The following is a 21,127-nucleotide window of genomic DNA, read 5'->3' as shown; positions in this document are numbered from 1 at the left end:
CGCTACAACAGTTCTGGCACCATCAGCTCCGTCAACCCAGGTCACCTCTCAGAGCCAGAAGACTACACCTCCCTCTTGATGGTGGTGGTGGTGGTGGTGGTGGTGAGGGGGGGGGGCGGCATTTCCCTCCCTGTTGATCCTGCACCACCTACTTTGGGAGCAACACGCCCCCCCCCCTGCCCCCCCCCCCCCCCACCGCCCCCCAACCATCGGGGACGCCTGTCCCCACTTATAAACTGAAGAAACAAAAGTCTTCTTCGGCTTCTCTTGCTAGGTATGGGTCCCTTGGGTCACTCCCTTCCCAGGTTTCTTCTAGTGGGAAAGATGACAACTGCCAGTGGCTGAAGAGTCCAAAAGCAGTCGCGCACATCCTCAGTCCCGGACACTGAGTCAGTGAAGTCCTCCCAGCCAGGGAAACCCAAGGGGGAGGGGGGGGGGGGGGGGGGGAACCTAAGACCAAGGAAATTGTGGTGGCACCCACACCACCACTACCTACAAGCTCTGTGTCTGAGGATGGGGTGGAGGTTTTGGCGTCTGCTGAGGACCTAGATCTCGCCAGACCCTCAGACATAATGGATATAGACTGCTCAGGCAATAAATTGGTGGCAGCAGGTGACTCTGAGGTGTAAACTGCCTCATTGAATGTTCCATGCCTTCCAAGTCTCACGATGTCATCCTCCAGTGGAACTGCGGCGGTTTTTTCCACCGCCTGGCTGAGCTACGGCAACTGTTAAGCTTTACACCTGCTATCTGCAGTGCCTTCCAGGGAACCTGGTTCCCAGCAATTCAGACCCCTGCCCTCCGTGGCTATAAGGGATATTACAGGAACCGTAGCGACTATAATCGAGTGTCAGGTAGAGTTTGCATTTATGTCCTAAACTCGGCCTGTAATGAACATGTGCCCCTTCAAACCCCTCTTGAAGCTGTGGCTGTCAGAATAAGGATGACACAGGTAGTAACTGTCTGCAATGTATATCTTCCTCCAGATGGTGCAGTACCCCTGAATGTATTAGCTGCACTGATTGATCAACTCCCTAAACCTTTCCTACTTCTGGGAGATTTTAATGCCCATAACACCCTGTGGGGTGGTACCATGCTTACTGGCCGAGGCATAGGTGTCGAAACTTTACTGTCGCAATTCGACCTCTGCCACTTAAATACTGGGGCTGCCACACATTTCGGTGTGGCTCGTGGTAGTTACTCGGCCATTGATTTATCAATTTGCAGCCTAGGACTTCTCCCATCTATCCACTGGAGATCACATGATGACCTGTGTGGTAGTAACCACTTCCCCATCTTCCTGTCACTACCTCAGCGTCAGGTGACGCACGGACACCTGCCCAGATGGGCTTTGAACAGGGCGGACTGGGGAACTTTCACCTCTGCTGTCACCGCTGAATCTCCCCCACACAGTAACATTGATGTGATGGTTGAGCAGGTGACTAGCACAATTGTTTCTGCGGCAGAAAACTTGGTCCCTCGCTCACTAGGGTGCCCGAGACGTAAGGCAGTCCCTTGGTGGTCGCCGGAAGTCGCTGAAGCAATTAAGAAGTGCCCGCGAGCTCTACAGCGACATAAGCGGCACCCTTCCCTGAAGCACCTCATAGCCTTTAAACGGCTTCGTGTCCGTGTTTGCTACCATATCAAACAATGGAAGGAGTGGTGTTGGGAGAATACATCTTCACTATTGGGTGTCACACGTCACCTTCCCAAGTCTGGGCAAAGATCAAACATCTTTTCGGGTACCAGGCCCCAGCAGCTGTCCCGGTGTTACCATAAATGGCGAGTTATGAACCGATGCAAACGCGATTGCAGAGCACTTTGCTTGAGCCTCTGCATCAGAGAATTACCCCCAGCCTTTCGCACACTCAAACGGCAGCTGGAAGGGAACGTCCTCTCATTCACTACATGCTGCAGTAAATCCTATAGCGCCCCATTTATGGAGTGGGAGCTCGTCAGTGCCCTTGCACATTGCTCCGACACAGCTCCTGGGCCTGATTGCATCCACAGCCAGATAATTAAACATCTATCATCTGACTACAAGCGACATCTTCTTGTCATCTTCAACCGGATCTGGTGCGATGGCGTCTTTCCATCGCCATGGTGGGAGAGCACCATCATTCCGGTGCTCAAACCTGGTAAAAACCCGCTTGTTGTGGATAGCTATCGGCCCATCAGCCTCACCAATGTTCTTTGTAAGCGGCTGGAACATATGGTATGTTGGCAGATGGAATGGGTCCTGGAGTCACATGGCTTGCTGGCTCCATGTCAGGGTGGCTTCCACCAGGGTCGCTCTAAGACTGATAATCTTGTGTCCATCGAGTCTGCCGTCCGAACAGCCTTTTCCAGATGGAAACACCTGATTGCTGTCTTTTTTTACTTACGTAAAGCATACAACAGGACTTGGTGACATCATATCCATGCCACATTGTATGAGTGGGGTCTCCGGGGACCACTCCTGATTTTTATCCAAAACTTCCTGTCGCTCCATACTTTCCGTGTCCAAGTTGGTGACTCCCATAGTTCCATCCATATCCAGAAGAATGGAGTCCTGCAGGGCTCTTTATTGAGTGTGTCTATTTTTAGTGGCCATTAACGGTCTAGCAGCAGCTTCAGGCCCTCCCTCTCACATTCTCTGTATGCAGACGACTTCTGCATTTCGTACTGCTACTCCAGTACTGTTGTTGCTGAGCAGCACCTCCAGGGAGCCATGCACAGGGCGCAGTCACGGGCTCTAGCCCATGGCTTCCAGTTTTCAGCCGCAAAGTCATGTTTCATGTACTTCTGTCGGCGTCGTGCCATTCGTCCAGAACCCGCACTTTACCTTAATGACGATCCACTCACTGTAATGAAGACATATCAATTCCTAGGACTGGTTTTCGAAGCTTGATTGACTTGGCTCCCTCATCTTCGTCAGCTTAAGCAGAAGTGCTGGCAGCACCTCAGTGCCCTCCGTTGCATGAGCAACACCAATCGCGCTGCAGATTGATCTACACTGCTGCAGGTCTACAGAGCCCTTATCGAACCCCTAATTGACTATGAGAGGGTGGTTTATGGTTCAGCAGCGCCTTCAGCATTGCATTTACTCAACCCTGTGCACCACTGTGGGGTTCAGTTAGTGACAGGATCTTTTAGAACAGAGTCCGGTGACCGTTGTACTGGTGGAGGCTGGTGTCCCTCCTCTGCAGATCACACATGCGCAACTGCTCGCCAGTTATGCAGCACACATTCATAGTTCCCGTGAGCATCCGAATTACCGTCTCCTTTTCCCACCCGCGGCAGTCCATCTCTCGCATTGGCGGCCCAGATCAGGGCTAACGATTGTGGTTCGCGTGCGGTCCCTTCTCTCCGAACTGGAGTCCTTCCCTTTACCAACTCTGCTTGTGGTCTGTTCACATATGCCTCCATGGTGTACGCCTCGGCCACAGCTTCGTCTGGGCCTTTTGCATGGCCCTAAGGACTCCCTTAACCCCGCTGCTCTCTGCTGTCACTTCCTCTAGATTCTTGACATGTTCCGGGGCTCTGAAGAGGTTTACACCAATGGCTCAATGGCTGATGGTCACATAGGCCTTGCATATGTTCATGGAGGACATATTGAGCCGCACTCCTTGCCAGTTGGCTGCAGTGTTTTTACTGCAGAACTGGCGGCCATATCTCGTGCTCTTGAGTACATCTGCTCATGCCCTGGGGAGTCATTTCTCCTGTGTACTGACTCATTGAGCAGCCTACAAGCTATCGATCAGTGCTACCCTCGCAACCCTCTGATAGCATCCATTTAGGACTCCATCTATGCCCTGGAACAGTCCCGCTGTTCCGTGGTGTTTGTGTGGACGCCAGGACACATCGGAATCCCTGGCAACGAACTTGCCGACAAGCTGGCCAAATAGGAGACGCAGAAACCGTTACTGAAGATGTGGATCTCCGAAGTTGACCTGCGTTCTGTCTTACACTACAGGGTTTTCCGGTTTTGGGAGACGGAATGGCATAACAGCACACACAACGAACTGCAAGTCATTTAGGAGACTATGAATGTGTGGAAATTTTCCATGCAGGCCTCTCGCAGGGAATCAGTTGTCCTCTGCCAGTCCTGAATTGGCCATATGTGGCTAATGTATGGTTACCTACGCCGTCGCGAGGCCCCACCTCAGTGTTGCTGTGGCTCCCAAATGACAGTCATCCACCTCTTGATGGACTGCCCACTTTTAGCCGCTCTGCAGCAGACTTTTAACTTTCCCAGCACCCTGCCTCCAGTGTTGGGTGATAATGCCTCCACAGCAGCTTTAGTTTTAAGTTTTATTCGTGAGAGCGGGTTTCATACTTCTATGTAGGTTTTAGCGCATGTCCTTTGTCCCTCTGTGCCCTTCTCCCTAGAGCTCTTAGGGTGGAGGTTTTAATGTATTGCAGAGTGGCTGGCTTTCCCTTTTTATTCTTGTGGTTGACCAGCCACTGTAATCTGCTTTCATGTTTTATTCTCTTCTGTTTCTAGCGTCTCTCTGTTGTTTTCTTGTCCTCTTTTGTTCCTTTGAGTGTTCGTTGCCGTCCCTTCGTTCTTGTGGCTTTTCCTTTCTTTCCGTTTTGTTTTATACGTTTCGCCCATTTTATTCTCACACTTGTGGCATTGTTTTATTGGGAACAAGGGACCGATGACCTCCTAGTTTGGTCCCTTCTTCCGCCTCTAAACCAACCAACCAACAACCAATCTGTACATACTTAAAATCATTAGAAACTCAACTAACACTTGCTGCAGCTGTTTTTGCTATATGTGCAACTGTAATATGTTGGTCTTCATGAATACTGTTGTCAATGCAGATGTCAAGCAAAGGAGCTGACACATCAATTGGCCAGCCAGGATCTTGCTCTGTCACTGACGTTTGACCATCTTTAAACTCTGTAATATTCACTTATGAAAAGGTTTGCAGTTCATACTACTTTTAGCATACTGTAAAATTATTCTAGAAAAGATTTTAGGTGGCTTTTCATCTTCAGAAAGCAAAAAAACAGATCACTAAACATTGTTCAACAAATGTGGAAACTTCAAGTGAACATGCCATTATTACATGCAATGTTGAGGTTAGAAAGAAAACAATTTTTATCTGTCAGCGTGTCTCTTTTCGTCTCATTGTTGCCAATCTAATGTCTTGAAAGTACAAAACTTCTCCCAAATGTTTCATTAATACATCAGTTTGTCTCTCTAATTCTTGAAATGTCTCTTGTATAATAACACTAGTTACTGGCTTAGAAAGTAAGCAAAACAGAGGTTGTGAAGGTAAAATACAAGTAAAGTATTTCTTTTTGTTTATTTCTTCTTACAGTACAAAAATGTGGACAGTCAATAAATGGTGTAAGTTTACAGTAAGTAATGTTAGTTTTTTGGAGGATCTTTATATCAGTAAAACAGTTTGTAATCTTCATTAGCTAAGATTTGTCCAAATAACAAAATTCACAAGAACCATTTTCAAATAGTGGATCATCTTTTATTCAAGGTTGTCTTATAGTGAGGTAATTAAGATAAACCACTTGGCTGAAGGTTAAACTAGAAATTTTGCAATTCTCAAGCTGAAGCCTGTAGTTCGTAAGCTGAGATAAATTGACTTGCAACTGTTATTGTTCTGATTCCAGTTGCATACTCAGTTGTAGATTTATGAGTAGACTAGTATCTGTATAAATCTGTTGGCCAATCATTGTGTTTGAAAAGAGGAAATAAGAATGTATACTTAATCCAAACTGTTTTCAAAATTAGGACTGAACAGATGTTTTCCATATTTTGCAGATAAAACTGTATTGTTAAACATAGTTGTTTCCACAGTATAGATTACTGGGGGATGGTAACTTAGACAGGACTAAATAAACATTCAATATAAAGTATTAGCGATGTAATTGTAGAGATTCATTAAGCTTCCTAGACAAGTCATATTCTTTTGATGTTCTTTCTTTTGTGCTTCCCCCACATGCTTGTCGTCATGCTATATTGAGTTTCTTTATCAGTTACATAACACATTCTGTTACTGTGAATATGTATACATATATAGCCACTTAATGATACATATAGGTTGGTGCACTCCTTGGTTTGTCTGACTTCAATGCAGATTCGTTTTCTGGGAAACTGGAGGAAATGCTGGCAATCATCCGTCAAGTGAATGAGCAGTTCAGAGATCCTGTAAGTACCTCTCACATCATTAACCATAATTTACATTAATGGAATTAGAAAACATTGATAATTTATAATAAAGTTGCGAAATGGTAAATAGTCTTTCTTCATAGTTGAATGAAGTAACTTAAGTTATTTTTGAGTACAAGTGCTAAAGGAAGTCCTTCCCGTGTGGTAAGATTATCTTCCACGTTACTGTGTTGTGTTGCGTGTATGCCAGTATCAGTCTGTTTGTTATCGTACTTGTCAGTATAGCTGAATGAAGACATTTGATTCCGTCAGTTGTTGGAAAACAATCTACTCATTCGGTTGTAGTTTTAAGTGTTGTTGGTATTATTATTCATTTCTCTCCAATGAAATCAAACTGTGAAAATGGTTGACACAGTCCAGTGTAATTCAGCATATTGACTGAATTTTTTTTCCCAATTAAAACCAGTGTTTTTATAACCATGTCTTCATTCTTTCAGTTCAAACTGCTCTTTGGTGATATAGTTCACTGAGTTACACAATAATTCTTCTGAATAAAGCCTGTCTGTAGTTGGTTGAACTAAAGCAGTGGTATAAACTGGGGTATGCATTGCCACGGGAGGTAACACTACCCCCGGGTATGTGAAGAGATCTGAGGGTGCAACCAAGTTAAAATAAGCAGTATAGATCTTCATTTCATTGTGTAATGAATAGATTAATTATTTTTTGTCATTTAAAATTGATTATTGCTGTGGATTAAGTTGTTTTGGATGCAATTAACACAAAACTAATAAGCTGACATATTATTGGCAGTACAGAGTTAGTGTGAAAGTTCCCTTATGAGTATGAGAAGAAAAAAGGAACAGTGCCAAATTTTAATGGAAGTTTGAAATGCATTTTACTGAAAAGGTGTGATGGCCTCCATAAATTAAAAAAAAAAAAATGAATCTAGCCCTTAAATACTCACTCCACCATTTAGATGTGTGGGAGGTAAATGTATTGTACAAAAATTTGACACTGGCTGCACACATGCATATCACATCCAGGCACACAAACCTCTTTACATTTCGTAGCCTGTTGAAAAGTAGCAAATCTAGTATTTAATGTGTATGAAGAAGTGCTGTTCACTTTCACTCATTGGAACTTCAGTTTCATAGTTAAACTGTTGGAAGTGGCAATTGGACTCATCTGACCCAAGCACATTCAATTCTGAACAAAAAAATTGTATTGCTTTGATGTTGTTAAATAATTATTGTTGACTTATGTCCATTGTCATTCTCTTCACTGTTGTTGTTGTTGTTCAGATATTTGTTTTGTATTTAGTATTAATAAGTAACTTTCAGTTCAGTTTTTTGTGCCTGTGTATTTACTTATGCCTGGATCAAAATGTTGAAATCGTCAGTCTGCTGGAGAGTGCAAAAAAGTCACATATCTGATGTGGCAATCTGAAAAACAGATTGAACAAAAAAAACAATTGTCTGGCTAATCAGTTGTTAAAACCAGTCGGTTGTCCCATCAGTAGAGAACATCGATTCTGCATAGGGATAACGTCAGGATTTCATGACTAGGCTTTTTTTTGGGTGATGTTTAATAATCTACTTCATGTGCTTTGTGTTTTTCAATAACTATGTTGAAAAGTAGCATAGGAATGCAGTTAGACATATACAATGAAAGTTCTTTACCAGCTCCTGTGTTATCTAGAATGTCTGGGTAGAGGCTCCATTCAAAAGAATAACCATATATATGATGCCATTCACACTTATCACAATCTCATACTTCTGTAAACATATAGTATTTATGCTTCAGACATACATAAGAACATGGGAATACAAATAGCATAAAACAGTTGTCTGAAGATATTTTTATATTGTTTTAACTGTTAAAATTGGCTGGTGGAGTTTCAGTTCTCAAAATGTGAAACAGAGAGAGACAAGTGAGATGTAAGATGGGAATGACAGTGAAAGCTGCAGAAAATTTATAAATGAGTGGATGAGATGTTATTTAGTTTCTTGTTTCTCTACAATTTTTAATTTTCTTGTCACCTTCTTAACAAGGCCATCCAACTATATTTCAATATGTTACAATTTGTAGCTGAAATTTTCTTTCTTGCCATGTTTCATCTGTGTTAGTATGGCATGCTTGCAGTAACCACATGTGTGCCCGCGCATGTTGTCTTATGTAAATGATTTAAAATGTTTTTTTCTTATTTTAAATTTTTTCTTCCAGGAACAGACAACATTTGTTTGTGTGTGCATAGCAGAATTCCTGTCACTATATGAAACAGAGCGACTTGTACAGGAACTCACAAAGTGTGGAATTGACACACACAATATTATTGTGAACCAGCTGCTGTTTCCCTCTGCAGGAGAAGTGCCATGTCGTATGTGTGCAGCAAGACACAAAGTCCAGGAGAAATATTTGGATCAGGTGAGCATGTATTCTTCGCTATTCTAATATAGTAAAACCTGTTTTCAATTAACATCGGAGAACCCATAACTTTTCCCTTAAGCTGCAAATTTCCGTAAAGTGGGCTTTAGCCCAAGAACACGGAAGTGGTGACCCACAACCTGAATTTTAACATTAAGCAAGATAAGAAATTTTTAATAATAAAACTCAGGTACTAGAGACGAAAATCTATCTTAACATTAATATAACTTGTCCTTCACAAAACTGAACATATGCAAAAGCATTATCTTTCAACAAATAGTCTTTTTTTTTATTTAGAAGAGTTGTTTGCTTCTTTCTTCCAACATAGTGCAGTGACAGATATCACTTCTACAGGTTGATGCTGGTAAGGACTGAATCATCTGCACAGAAAGAGGAAAATAGTCCCTAACAATATCAAGTCCTTGCACAACTGCAGCGAAACTTAGTGCAAGTGACTCCTCACCCTCTTCCTCATCATTGTTATTATTGTCGCTATCATCTAGTGCAGAGTGCTCGTTCAACATAGCTTACTCACATACAACTCGGATGTGGAAGTGAGGGTGTCATCATTGAAAGAAATGGAAGTTCTGAAGTGGCACACTTGCTGCTCCTACTTCAGGGACGTGACTTCTTCAACAACAGTGAGTGATACTGGATAACAGCAAGTCTTCACAAAACAGTTCAGGGCAGTCAGTTGTGTCACGGCATCCCAGTGAGCAACGTATTAGGGTCATTATTTAATTTCTCTTCAGAAATGAAATTGACCTGTGTAAAAACGGCTACTCCATATTCAGCTCGAAAAGACCTTTCTTGAAGATGTCAGTAAATAAAATGTCAGTTATCTTCGATGTCGTAAATAATATTCAGCTCCTGCTGAACTGGAAGTTTCCTCCTTTTTCAGGGCATAATTTTCTTTAGGTGTAACTGGCAGTACTCAATTCAACACTTGACTGACTAACGCAGTGTTAGTTATCATATTGATGTCTTCGTAGGGCAGCTAATCATATTTGGATGGAAATCATCAGCCACAATTTCTGCTTCCTGATTAGTTCAAGCTTTTGCTCAACATGTTATCAAAGTCCTGTTAAGACAGGTACGTATTGTAACCCCAAGTGCGAATGGATCTAGCATAAGGACCTCACCCTGATGACAAAGTTGATTTGTTTGATGATATGACTTGGAGCACAGTAATATTGATTTTCAACAAACACTATCTACCTTTTTTGGGTAGACCATTGACTAAAATAACCAGCTGTCATTTATCATTTGCAGACCTATTTTTATTAGCACAATGTGTTCAAAAAATTAGCAAAAGCCACAAACTCTGTGTTAGGACTTTCACAAAAGCTGAGTGTTGATAGACTCTTTCATATTTATTTCTTAAAAGGAGCTGCCTTAAAGCACAATTAGTTGAAAACAAATTTAATTAATATCATCCTTTTGGGAGTTACATTGGGACCTTAATTATTATAAAGTTTTTATTGTAACAGCAAGAAATGCAGGTGGAGTTTTCAGAGGTAAAAATGATAATCTTGATTTAACAAAACAGTGTAAGTTGTATTGTTTATGGAGGTGTGTGTGTGTGTGTGTGTGTGTGTGTGTGTGTGTGTGTGTGTGTGTGTGTGTGTGTCAAATTAAGTACCAGAAAACGTAATATGACCATTGAATTGAACACACAACTTTCCAGCCTGCCAATGTGGTGCCAAACTGCACCATACCAATAATGTGGCTACACTGTCTTTCTTCTTCCTGTATTAATCCTTCCATCCCAACCTAATTTTTCTTTTTACATGTCCATCCTCCATTTGTGCAGAATGATAAATAGATTACTAATAGATGACATATAGGTAGTTTCAAAATAAGGCCATATCTCTACATAAACTGATGATAGCACAGCAGACTTTTCTTTACATAGGAAGATAGAGAATTACTGCCACACTTAATTCTAACTACCTTTCTTGACATTGATCTCCATCCCACTGAAGCCCATATCTAAACGTCAGTCCACACACAACCAAGCAACAGCACCTACACTCCGACAGTTGTCACCCCTTCCACATCAAACTGTCACTTCCCTACACCCTAGACAACTGCAGCAAACCACCTATACTGATGCCAACAGCCTGTCCTTGACTTTCCTCCCCTGCAATTACCCCACAAATCTTATTCACAAACAACTACGAGTTACAAAACCCTCAGGAGCCTCCTCTTTGTCACTCAGTACTCGCTTTGAATGCTTCATTGTTAATCCGTCAAGGCTGTCATCTTCTCAGATGTGGCCCTCCTCCCTGATACCCTCCCCACACCATCCATTGTCACCTTCTTCACCCTCCTAATCTCCGTAGTATCCTAGTTAAACAGTATTACTTTCCCCGTACCATTGCCCCGTTGCAAGGTTCCTATCTCTGCAATGGTCCCCAATATAAAACCTGCACAGTGCGTCCACTCATAACAATGTGCTCCATCCTTGCCATTAAGTTGTACATCATATTTGAAGGCAGACCAACTTGCGAAACCATGCATATTTATCAATTAACTTGTGTCCACTGCGTAGCATTTTATATGGGAATGACCACTGCAAAACTGGGTAAAGAAACTGCCTGGCAGATTAAAACTGTGTGCCCGACCGAGACTCGAACTCGGGACCTTTGCCTTTCGCGAGCAAGTGCTCTACCATCTGAGCTACTGAAGCACGACTCACGCCCGGTCCTCACAGCTTTACTTCTGCCAGTATCTCGTCTCCTACCTTCCAAACTTTACAGAAGCTCTCCTGCGAACCTTGCAGAACTAGCACTCCTGAAAGAAAGGATATTGCGGAGACATGGCTTAGCCACAGCCTGGGGGATGTTTCCAGAATGAGATTTTCACTCTGCAGCTTCTGTAAAGTTTGGAAGGTAGGAGACGAGATACTGGCAGAAGTAAAGCTGTGAGGACCGGGCGTGAGTCATGCTTCGGTAGCTCAGATGGTAGAGCACTTGCCCGCGAAAGGCAAAGGTCCCGAGTTCGAGTCTCGGTCGGGCACACAGTTTTAATCTGCCAGGAAGTTTCATATCAGCCCACACTCCGCTGCAGAGTGAAAATCTCATTCTAAAAGCTGGGTAACTTTGGAAACGTTCAGTACCCAGTTACTACACATGCTCTGAGGGACCTGAGTGCCTGCTACACCAAATGGGCTCTTTGGATCCTCTGATCCCATATTAATTTTCCTGAACTCTGCAGATGGAAACATGCCTTCCAACACCCCCTCTACTTTTTCTTTATGATGGCCATTTTTAATCATATGTTAATACATGTATCTCATCTAACCCTCTAATTGCAGGTAATTTTCCCATTTTTTCCGAAAGAATTGCAAGGCATTTTTATTCAATAATTAGAATAGTTGTAAGAATAAAATTAAAGGAAAGTAACTAGGAAACAAGAAACTTAATTTAGAGTTGCAAAATAAACTTAATGATACTTTTTGTGAGTGTCGTATATTTTGAATTAAGGATCCCTACACGAGCTTGGGAACTTGGTTACAAACTTGCTGGCACAAAAAGGTCTATGCAAGTGAAACTGGAGATCATGTAAAATGTGACTCCTCATGTTTCAGACCAAAAGATACAATATTCAGCAGGAGAATAGTGACCTCTGATGTTCCAGAGCTGCAGAAAGAGACATAGGAAATGGCAACCTATGATGATGATCCAGGGCAACAGAAAAGTGTTTGATAGAAAATTTCAACTTTTGAGATGCAAACAGTGCTAAAATTATGTCCAGTGTGATAAGTGGGGCCTGCAAAATTGTCTGGAAAGACTAGAGCTGAACGCATACTTCTGCACTTCCCATGGCTGGAGGGTTAATTTTCCTCTTTTTTACTGTTACATTTTCATCTTTGTTGTCCTCCCTGCCACTTTCGCTTCGCATATTTTTATTTTCACCCTTTGGTTCTTGATATTACTGTTTCTCTTCCTCAAAATTCATCTTTCTCTTTCTCTGGATTGAAGCTGGCACAATGCTTACCATATCTGACCACTACTCTCTCTCTCTCTCTCTCTCTCTCTCTCTCTCTCTCTCTCTCTCTCTCTCTCTCTAACACCTCCCCCTTCATCTTTGTAAACTCTTCTCCTCACAAGAGGTGGGTCTATATCATCCATGGGTAAGATAGCCTTCCTTTTTAATTTTTCTCAAGCTATCCCCTGCCTTTTTCCCAAGGAATGTGATGGGTAAAACCTTAACATGTTATACAATGCTAAGTACTATTTGCTACGCACTTTGCAGTGGTTTGCCAAGTAAGTATTTAGATGGAGGTATATTGGACCCTTATGACAATCTGACATAAAAATAGAAAAAACAGAAAATAAAACAAATATGAAGAAATGACACAGAATTCAGCCATTGGAAACAACTCTGTCTAAAACTTACACAGGAAAGAAAAATAACCTTGGGTTTTACGAGACACACACATTAACTGCTAACAGATTAAAACTATGTGCTGGACTGTGACCCAAACTTGGGAATCATGGCGTTTCACAGACAAGTGCTCGATGAACTATTGTATGCAACCTACACTCACTTCTTTACTTCTGTCAGTACCGCGTCTTCTACCTTCCAAACTTCACAGAAGTGCAGAATGAAAATTCATTCTGGAACCAATCCACCAGGCTGTGACTAAGCCGTGCCTCTGCATTAGCATTTCCTCCAGTACTAGTCCTGCAAGGTATGTAGGAGAACTTTTGTAATGTTTGGAAGATAAGAGATGCAATACTGACAGACATCCAGCTGTGAGGGCAGGTCATAAGACATGCTTAGACAGCTCAGTTGGTATAGCACTTGCTCATGAAAGGCCATGGTCTCAGATTTCAAGTCTTCTGTCTAGCACACAGTTTTAATCTGTTCAGGTGTTTCAAATTGGTGCACACTCTGATGCAAAGTGAAAATTCGTTCTGGAAACCCTACATGTGGTTTTACAGTTCCAGAGGTAGAGAAAGCCATGCACTATAAGGTACCTGACTTGAAAAGGGAGAGACACACACACACACACACACACACACACACACACACACACACACACACACACACACAAAACCTGTACAACTACATTGTGCCAGCTGAACAGACTGTCCTGGGACAGCTGTTTTGTAGCTTGACTAAGATTTAGGGTTCTGTCAGGTGGACTGGTAGAGGGGAGGAAGGAGACAAGAAATGGGACATGAGTTGGGGTAGTGTGGCTGAGAGCTGACTACCTGGATCCCTACTTGTCACTGTTGATGCCAACAACCACCCTCGTATCCATAGCATTGCCATTGCCAAACACTACCTCACCCAACATCTTTTCTGACTACAACCACACCACTTTACTCCTTATACATCTAACAGAGTACATCTTCACACATAACAACTAATCCTGGAGGCAAGTATACAAATAAATCCACAACACGACCACGGGCATCCATGCGGCTCCCTCGTATGCCAACCTGTCAGTGGGTTACATAGATGGTTGAATCTTTACTTTTTTTCTGAATGTTTACATATCTTGTAGCAATCTTAGGTGCAGAGAAGAATATCCTAACTCACTTTATTCATTGTCAAAGAGTGAAATAAAAATGCCACTTTTACACACCATCCACATTCACCACTACAGAGAATTGGTGAATAAAAATGATGTGCATTCCTTGAAAAGCCTGGGTGCACAAGTGTAGTGATCTACACTTACTCTGTTACTGTAAATTAAAGACAACTCCAGTAAATCAAAACACAAAATGTAAGCAGAAATGAGACACATCAATAACTTTTTACATATAATTATGCCATTATATATAGACATAAAAATTCTCCAAAAAATTGTTTCACAAGTAAATTCAAATATAAAGAAGGAAATTGTGTTTTTAAAACTCTTCCACCTTTCGTACAACTTCGTTTTTCTTGACATCTTGATCCAAAAATGAAATGAGTTCACTTGAAGGTGAGGGATACAATTTTTTCATAGCACTTATTGTCAAGTTTATACAATTGTGCACTGTGACTTTGTAATGGTGGAACACCCACCTAAGGGAATCCAAACATCATCTTTCCTATTGTGCCATGAAAAGAATTGTGATTCAGCAGGAGACATGCAGTTAATGTGAACACCTTTGAATTTGTATGATACATGGGAAATGTGTGCTTTGCACCAGTTTTTATTGTATTTGAAAGCCAAATACTGCTTGAATTGCAGGTGGTCCCACAACGCATTTTCATGAACTTCCATAGCAACAGTGCCCCCATCATGGTCTAACCTATGTTTTAAGCATTATATCAACTGAGTAGCTTACGTACTAGATCCATAAAAAAATGAGGTCTGTAGGACAACTCATTACCAAGTAGTACGTCTCGGAAAATAGGGAAATTGGTGCCTTAATAATGAAAGAATCCACATCCTTGAGCTTTCAAACCTGAATTTATCGTCAATGGTTGGAGTTAAGACAGTGCTATTTGGCCGTTGCATGCGTATTCAAATACAGAAATATGTAAACAGGCAGAATAAAGCGCTGCGGTCGGAATCGCCTGTATAAAAAAACTACTGCCAGGCGCAGTTGTTACATTGGTCACTGCTTCTACAGTGGCAGGTTATCAAGATTCAAGCGAGTTTGAACATGCTGTCATAATCGTTGGTGCAAGAGTGATGGGACACAGCATCTCTGAGGTAGTGATGATGTGGTGATTTTCCCATACGAACATTTCACGAGTGTACCGTGAATATCAGTAATACGGTAAAACATCAAATCTCCGACATTGCTGTGGCCAGAAAAAGATCCTGCTAAAATTGGACCGATGATGACTGGAGGGAATCGTTCAACATGGCAGAAGTGCAACCCTTCCACAAAGTGCTGCAGATTTCGATGCTGGCCCATCAACAAGTGTCAGCGTGCGAACCATTCAACAAAACATTATCAGTATGGGCTTTTGGAGCTGTAGGCCCACTCGTGTACCCTTGATGACTGCACAGCACAAAGCTTTACAACTCTCTTGGGCCTTGAACCTTGACATTGGACTGTTGATCATGGAAACAGGTTGCCTGGTTGGTCGAGTCTCATTTCAAATTGTATCGAGTGGATGGACATGTAGAAGTATGGAGACAACCTCATGAATCCATGGACCATGCATGTCAGCAAGGGGCTGTTCAAGTTGGTAGAGGCTCTGTAATGGTGTGGGGCGTGTGCAGTTGGAGTGATATAGGACACCTGATAAATTTAGATGCAACTCTGGGAGGTGACATGTACATAAGCCTCGTGTCTGATAATCTGCATCCATTCATGTCAGTTGTGCATTCTGACAGACTGGGGCAAGTCCAGCAGTACAATGTTACACCCTACACATCCAGAATTGCTACAGAGTGGCTCTAGGAACACTCTTTTGAGTTTAAGCAATTCTGCTGGCCACCAAACTCACCAGACATGAACATTATTAAGCACATCTGGGATGCTTTGCAATGTGCTGTTCAAAAGAGATCTCCACCCGCTTGTACTCTTATGGATTTATGTACAGCCCTGCAGGATTCATGGTGTCAATTCTCTCTGGCACTACTTCAGATATTAGTTGAGTCATGCCATGTTTGTTGCAGCACTTCTGCGTGCTCCAGGGGACCCTACACAATATTAAGCAGGTGTACCAGTTTATTTGGGTCTTCAGTGTATGAGTAAATTCTGAAATGGTCAGCTTAGGATCTACCAAAATATATGAGAGTTTACATGGAATGACTGTAAAAGCTTTGTCACAGGGGCTGTGGAATTTGAAATGCGATGACCTCCACTGTGCTGCTAAATATTCAGAAGAAACCCGGATTGGGCATATGGCACATGTGCCTTAACATTGTATATGTGTCCGCAGTGCACTGAAGTGGCAATTCACGACTGCAGGTGATGCTCTGAAAACAAGACTAGTGCCCACAAGTTCTTGAAACTAGCTGTGATAGCTTTGACATCCTCACACGGAACAAGGCAGCTGACATCCACGTAGATGCAGATGCTAAAACCAACTGCACAGGAACATCCAGAAGATAAAAAGTATTTTGTCATTCTCACTTTTTAGTAAAACTTCAAGGTCATTCTTAGTTGATAACTTTTATATTCAGTAGCAGACTCTATAGAACAAGTGAATTATAAGACTTAAAACAGGAAAGACTAAAAAATATATATCTGCTAGTAGTGCAAGCTCTCTTGTAGATAGCCAATTGAAGAAACTCACTCCTGAGCGAGGTGGAACCAGCGACACACCACTTCGTAACTCCGCATCTCTGTTCATTACACTACACTGCACTTCTGTAACATACGACCATGTCTTGAATGTTACCATCTCGTGAAGGCTTTAATTTCTGATATTGTATTAACTGAATTATTTTATTAATTGAATTACAACAAATCGCACCAATACAACATGATTTTTATGGGTCTTCAATGTGATTCCATATTATGGTCACCATGGGCTACACAAATGTACCACTGCTGGTGCCATGTTGCTTTCCTGTCCCATGCAACTCTGCTTTTCCTTGTAGCATTCCTATCCCATGCACCTGTTATCTCTCCCAGCCACCACAGCTGTCAACTACCCTTCCTTAACTGTCCCTCCTGCTCACAAGTTATAATGTGAAAAAAGGACTTCAAAAAATTTGTGAAGATTCTCCTGAGGTATAAGATAATTACAAACAGTTTAGTTTGTTGTAAGAAGCTTGAGAGTTGAGCAGAATGAGGAAACCAGTATAACACACATCCCCGCCAAAGGATTAGTGAGAATCATTGATCATTCAGAAAAATCCAATACACACAATAAAATTTTTGTTCAGAACACTAGAACACAGTATATGTAACAGACTTGATGAATGCAGCACTGCAGATTTTACAAAACTGGGAAGCCCCAGAATTTGGTTGTGCAAATGTAGAACTTTGTACAGATGACTCAGAATTTTGTAAGAAAAAGTATTTATGAATTCCATCTATAAAGCTTTACAATAATAATAATAATAATAATATAAATTACCCATACAATCAGGAATCATGTTTTGAGAGTACTGTAATTCTGTGCCCTTTCTTTAGTTTACTCAAAACCCACATGCATATGTAGTTATGTATGTCATTTAATGGTATCACTACAGTGGATACCCCGTTTAATAGAACATTTAAAATCATCTTGAATGTCGAAGGTGGCCCTTGAAACCCCAACCCCTATAAGGCAGTGATGTTACCCTAAGACTATAGTGTGTGTCCAGCCCATAGTTACAGTGTACACAAGGTACAGAGCATCTTCATGAGTGTACTATAATGTGTGCAAAAGCACATCTTCCTATAAATTATCTATTACAATATTGCAGCCATCATTGGTACAGTGATTATTTTCTGTTCCAGATAGCTGATCTTTATGAAGACTTCCATGTAACAAAGCTTCCACTTCTTGACCATGAAGTGCGTGGGGTGCAGCAAGTAAAGGAATTTTCTGAGAACCTTGTACAACCTTATCGTCCAAAATAATTTTGATATAGTTATAAAGAATTATTAAGTTTGTATTGTGATGAAACTTATTTTTAACCAAAATAAATTTGACAGTGTCTGTTTTAACTGGTGAACATTTTATTACAATTTGCTATTTTGGCCTTGTCTCATGATGTAACAAAGTCTTAGTAGACCTCTACAAAAAATATTACTTTATTTCTGTTTGTCTTTCTTTTTGGTGAAGAAATATGTTCAGTGTAAACCCTCTGGTCCCTACTCCCTTACCTCTGTCAAGGTCTGACGTTCTTTTTTGAGGTAAATAAGCACTAATTTTACATACATTCCGTTTCTGCAAATTTCTGTAAGCTCTATTTTCATTGCTACTTTTTGACATGTTTTGATTTGTATTTTTCTTTACTATCACATAATGTTATTTGATATTGTTTCTTGCTGAAGCTAGCTTGTTTCACTCTGCAAATGTTCTCAACCCCTTTTGATATTCTGTTTGAATAGTGCTCTTGCCCTGTGTCCATTCAGAGTTATATCTACATCTACATGATTGTAGTGTAGGATACCTTGTCTAAGTATTATTTATGCCATACTTCATTGCATTAAGGTATGTTGCACTTACCTTCAACTCCATATGAAATCTAATTATCTTATGTATTTCATTACTGTTCCTGTATAATGTCTGGTAGAGGGGTGTACTATGTTTTCGAACGTGTAAATGACACTAGATTCTTCAGATCTTAAGAGCAGATCTTAACAGCTGTTTGATCCCTTGCTTGTAAGATATCCACTTTGAATTAACTGTGTATTTCAGCTAAAACTCGAAAAAATAATCCTCTCAAAAATCATATGGCTTTTCTCCGAGCCGTTTCAGTTTCATCAGTAAATGTGATCATGTATGGTCCCAGACAACACTCAAGCATGAAAGTAGAAGTGGGGGTGTTGGAATAATAACTGAAATACTTTGGCTTTCCATAAATTACTATAGGTTGTACCAAATAGCAAACGTTTCAGGGACATCAGCCAACAATATTTGTGATCAGGGTTGCTGAACTTTGAGTTTCTGAGTGTGGCAGCGGTCACTCCCACCAGTCTTCTATTAGAATAAGCTCTGTGTATTCCTCATTAATAACTGTAAGGTATGAGGGTGAAACATTGTGCATGAGAAAAACAGGGGCCTTTAATTCCGAAGATGAATGCAGCCTACATTGAAAACTTAAATCTGGAAGTAAGGTATAGTGTGAGGGAAGAAAAAAGTGTTAAGGTGAAATACACAGTAGGGAATAAGTATCAAATCACCTTCTGCAGCCCATTTGAATCATATGATACTAGGTTCACCTTCATTTCCCTAACTTCTGCTGACACTGTTCATTGGAAAGTGAAAGCAGGAATGTTATGTAGTGACAGTGTCCAGTTATTGGTGATGTGATTGTGTGACAGCATAGTGTGTGAAAACTCGGGTAGTGAAGACTGCATTATCTAAACACACACATCAAAAAAAGTTTTGCATCACCTCAGTTCCGCGACTTCTGGAACCTGTACAGAAAATTGGAATGGGGATAACATGAACATCATTTCCGCCCTTTTTATTTTTCATGAAAACCACACATTGCATCTTGTACCACCGTACAGCGAGACCTTCAGAGGTCGTGGTCCAGATTGCTGTACACACCAGTACTTCTAGTACCCAGTAGCATGTCCTCTTGCATTGATGCGTGCTGTATTCGTTGTAGCATACTATCCACAAGTTCATCAAGGCACTGTTGGTCTGGATTATCCCATTCCTCAACAGTGATTTGGCGTAGATCCCTCAGACTGGTTGGTGGGTCACGTCGTCCATAAACAGCCCTTTTCAATCTATCCCAAGCATGTTTGATAGGGTTCACGTCTGGAGAACATGCTGGCCACTCTAGTTGAGCGATTGTGTTATCCTGAAGGAAGTCATTCACAAGATGTGCATGATGGGGGTGCGCATTGTCATCCATGAAAACGAATGCCTCCCCAATATGCTGCCAATATGGTTGCACTATTAGTTGGAGGATGACATTCACATATCGTACAGCCGTTACAGTGCCTTCCATGACTACCAGTGGCGTACGTCGGCCCCACATAATGCCACCCCAAAACAGCAGGGAACCTCTAACTTGCTGCACTCGCTGGACAGTGTGTCCAAGGCATTCAGCATTCAGATTGTCTCCAAACACGATTCCGATGATTGTCTGGTTGAAGGCATATGCGACACTCGTTGGTGAAGAGAACATGTTGCTAATTCTGAATGATCTATTTGGCATGTTGTTGGGCCCATCTGTACCGCGCTGCGTGGTGTCGTGGTTGCAAAGATGGACCTCGCCATGGGCATCGGGAGTAAAGTTACGCATCATGCAGCGTATTGCACACAGTTTGAGTCATAACACGACGTCCTGTGGCTGCACGAAAAGCATTACTCAACATGGTGGCATTGCTGTCAGGGTTCCTCCAAGCCATAATCCATAGGTAGCGGTCATTCATTGCCTTTCCTGGCACAAAGTAACAATGCGGATGTGATCATCTGCTGTATTGACCATCTAGACATGGTTGAACTACAGACAACACGAGCCGTATACCTCCTTTCTCGTGGAATGACTGGAACTGAGCAGCTGTCGGACCCCTCTGTCTAATAGGCGCTGCTCATGCATGGTTGTTTACATCTTGGGGCAGGGTTAGTGACACCTCTGAACAGCCAGAGAGACTGTGTCTGTGATACAGTATCCACAGTCAACGTCTATCTTCAGGAGTTCTGAGAACTTTTTTTTGATGTGTGTGTATGATTTCTATAAAGCAGCCGACAGTTGTAGTAGCTGACACAGGTTACTGTCCCAGAGAAGCAGTGCGACAACAGCCAGAGATTAGAGTAGTCTTCATACCACATCAGTTAATGCAAATTTTTGCTACAAAAGAGTTTTTCATGCTTGTAGAAGGTCAAAAACTTGTTCAAAATGGTCTCCAAATTTCCTTGTATTTTTGTATTGCCAGTTCAAACTATAAAGACCAATATAAGCATGTGCTTGCTAGGCAGTTGCAGTATTCATCAAAGACTTCACACCTAATTGCTCTTACAATTCCATAAAATGAATAGCTATGAAATTTGCTATGT

At 41.7% G+C, this 21,127-nt stretch overlaps 1 protein-coding gene across 1 annotated transcript in view; it reads left to right on the top strand.

The window, feature by feature from the left end:
• The window catches only part of LOC124616170 (ATPase ASNA1 homolog), a 79,876-nt gene extending 61,765 nt beyond the window's left edge, over window positions 1–18,111 (top strand). Inside the window, exons 5-7 of the mRNA XM_047144452.1 lie at window positions 6,050–6,157; window positions 8,342–8,542; window positions 17,902–18,111. Of these exons, the coding sequence (XP_047000408.1) occupies window positions 6,050–6,157; window positions 8,342–8,542; window positions 17,902–18,024 (432 nt within the window). The 3' untranslated portion in view covers window positions 18,025–18,111. The remainder of the gene's footprint in view (window positions 1–6,049; window positions 6,158–8,341; window positions 8,543–17,901) is intronic.
• Window positions 18,112–21,127: the final 3,016 nt, after the last annotated feature.

This window comes from Schistocerca americana, chromosome 5, assembly GCF_021461395.2.
Source record: "Schistocerca americana isolate TAMUIC-IGC-003095 chromosome 5, iqSchAmer2.1, whole genome shotgun sequence".
NCBI lineage: Eukaryota > Metazoa > Arthropoda > Insecta > Orthoptera > Acrididae > Schistocerca > Schistocerca americana.
This window is presented reverse-complemented; position numbering and strand designations above follow the sequence as displayed.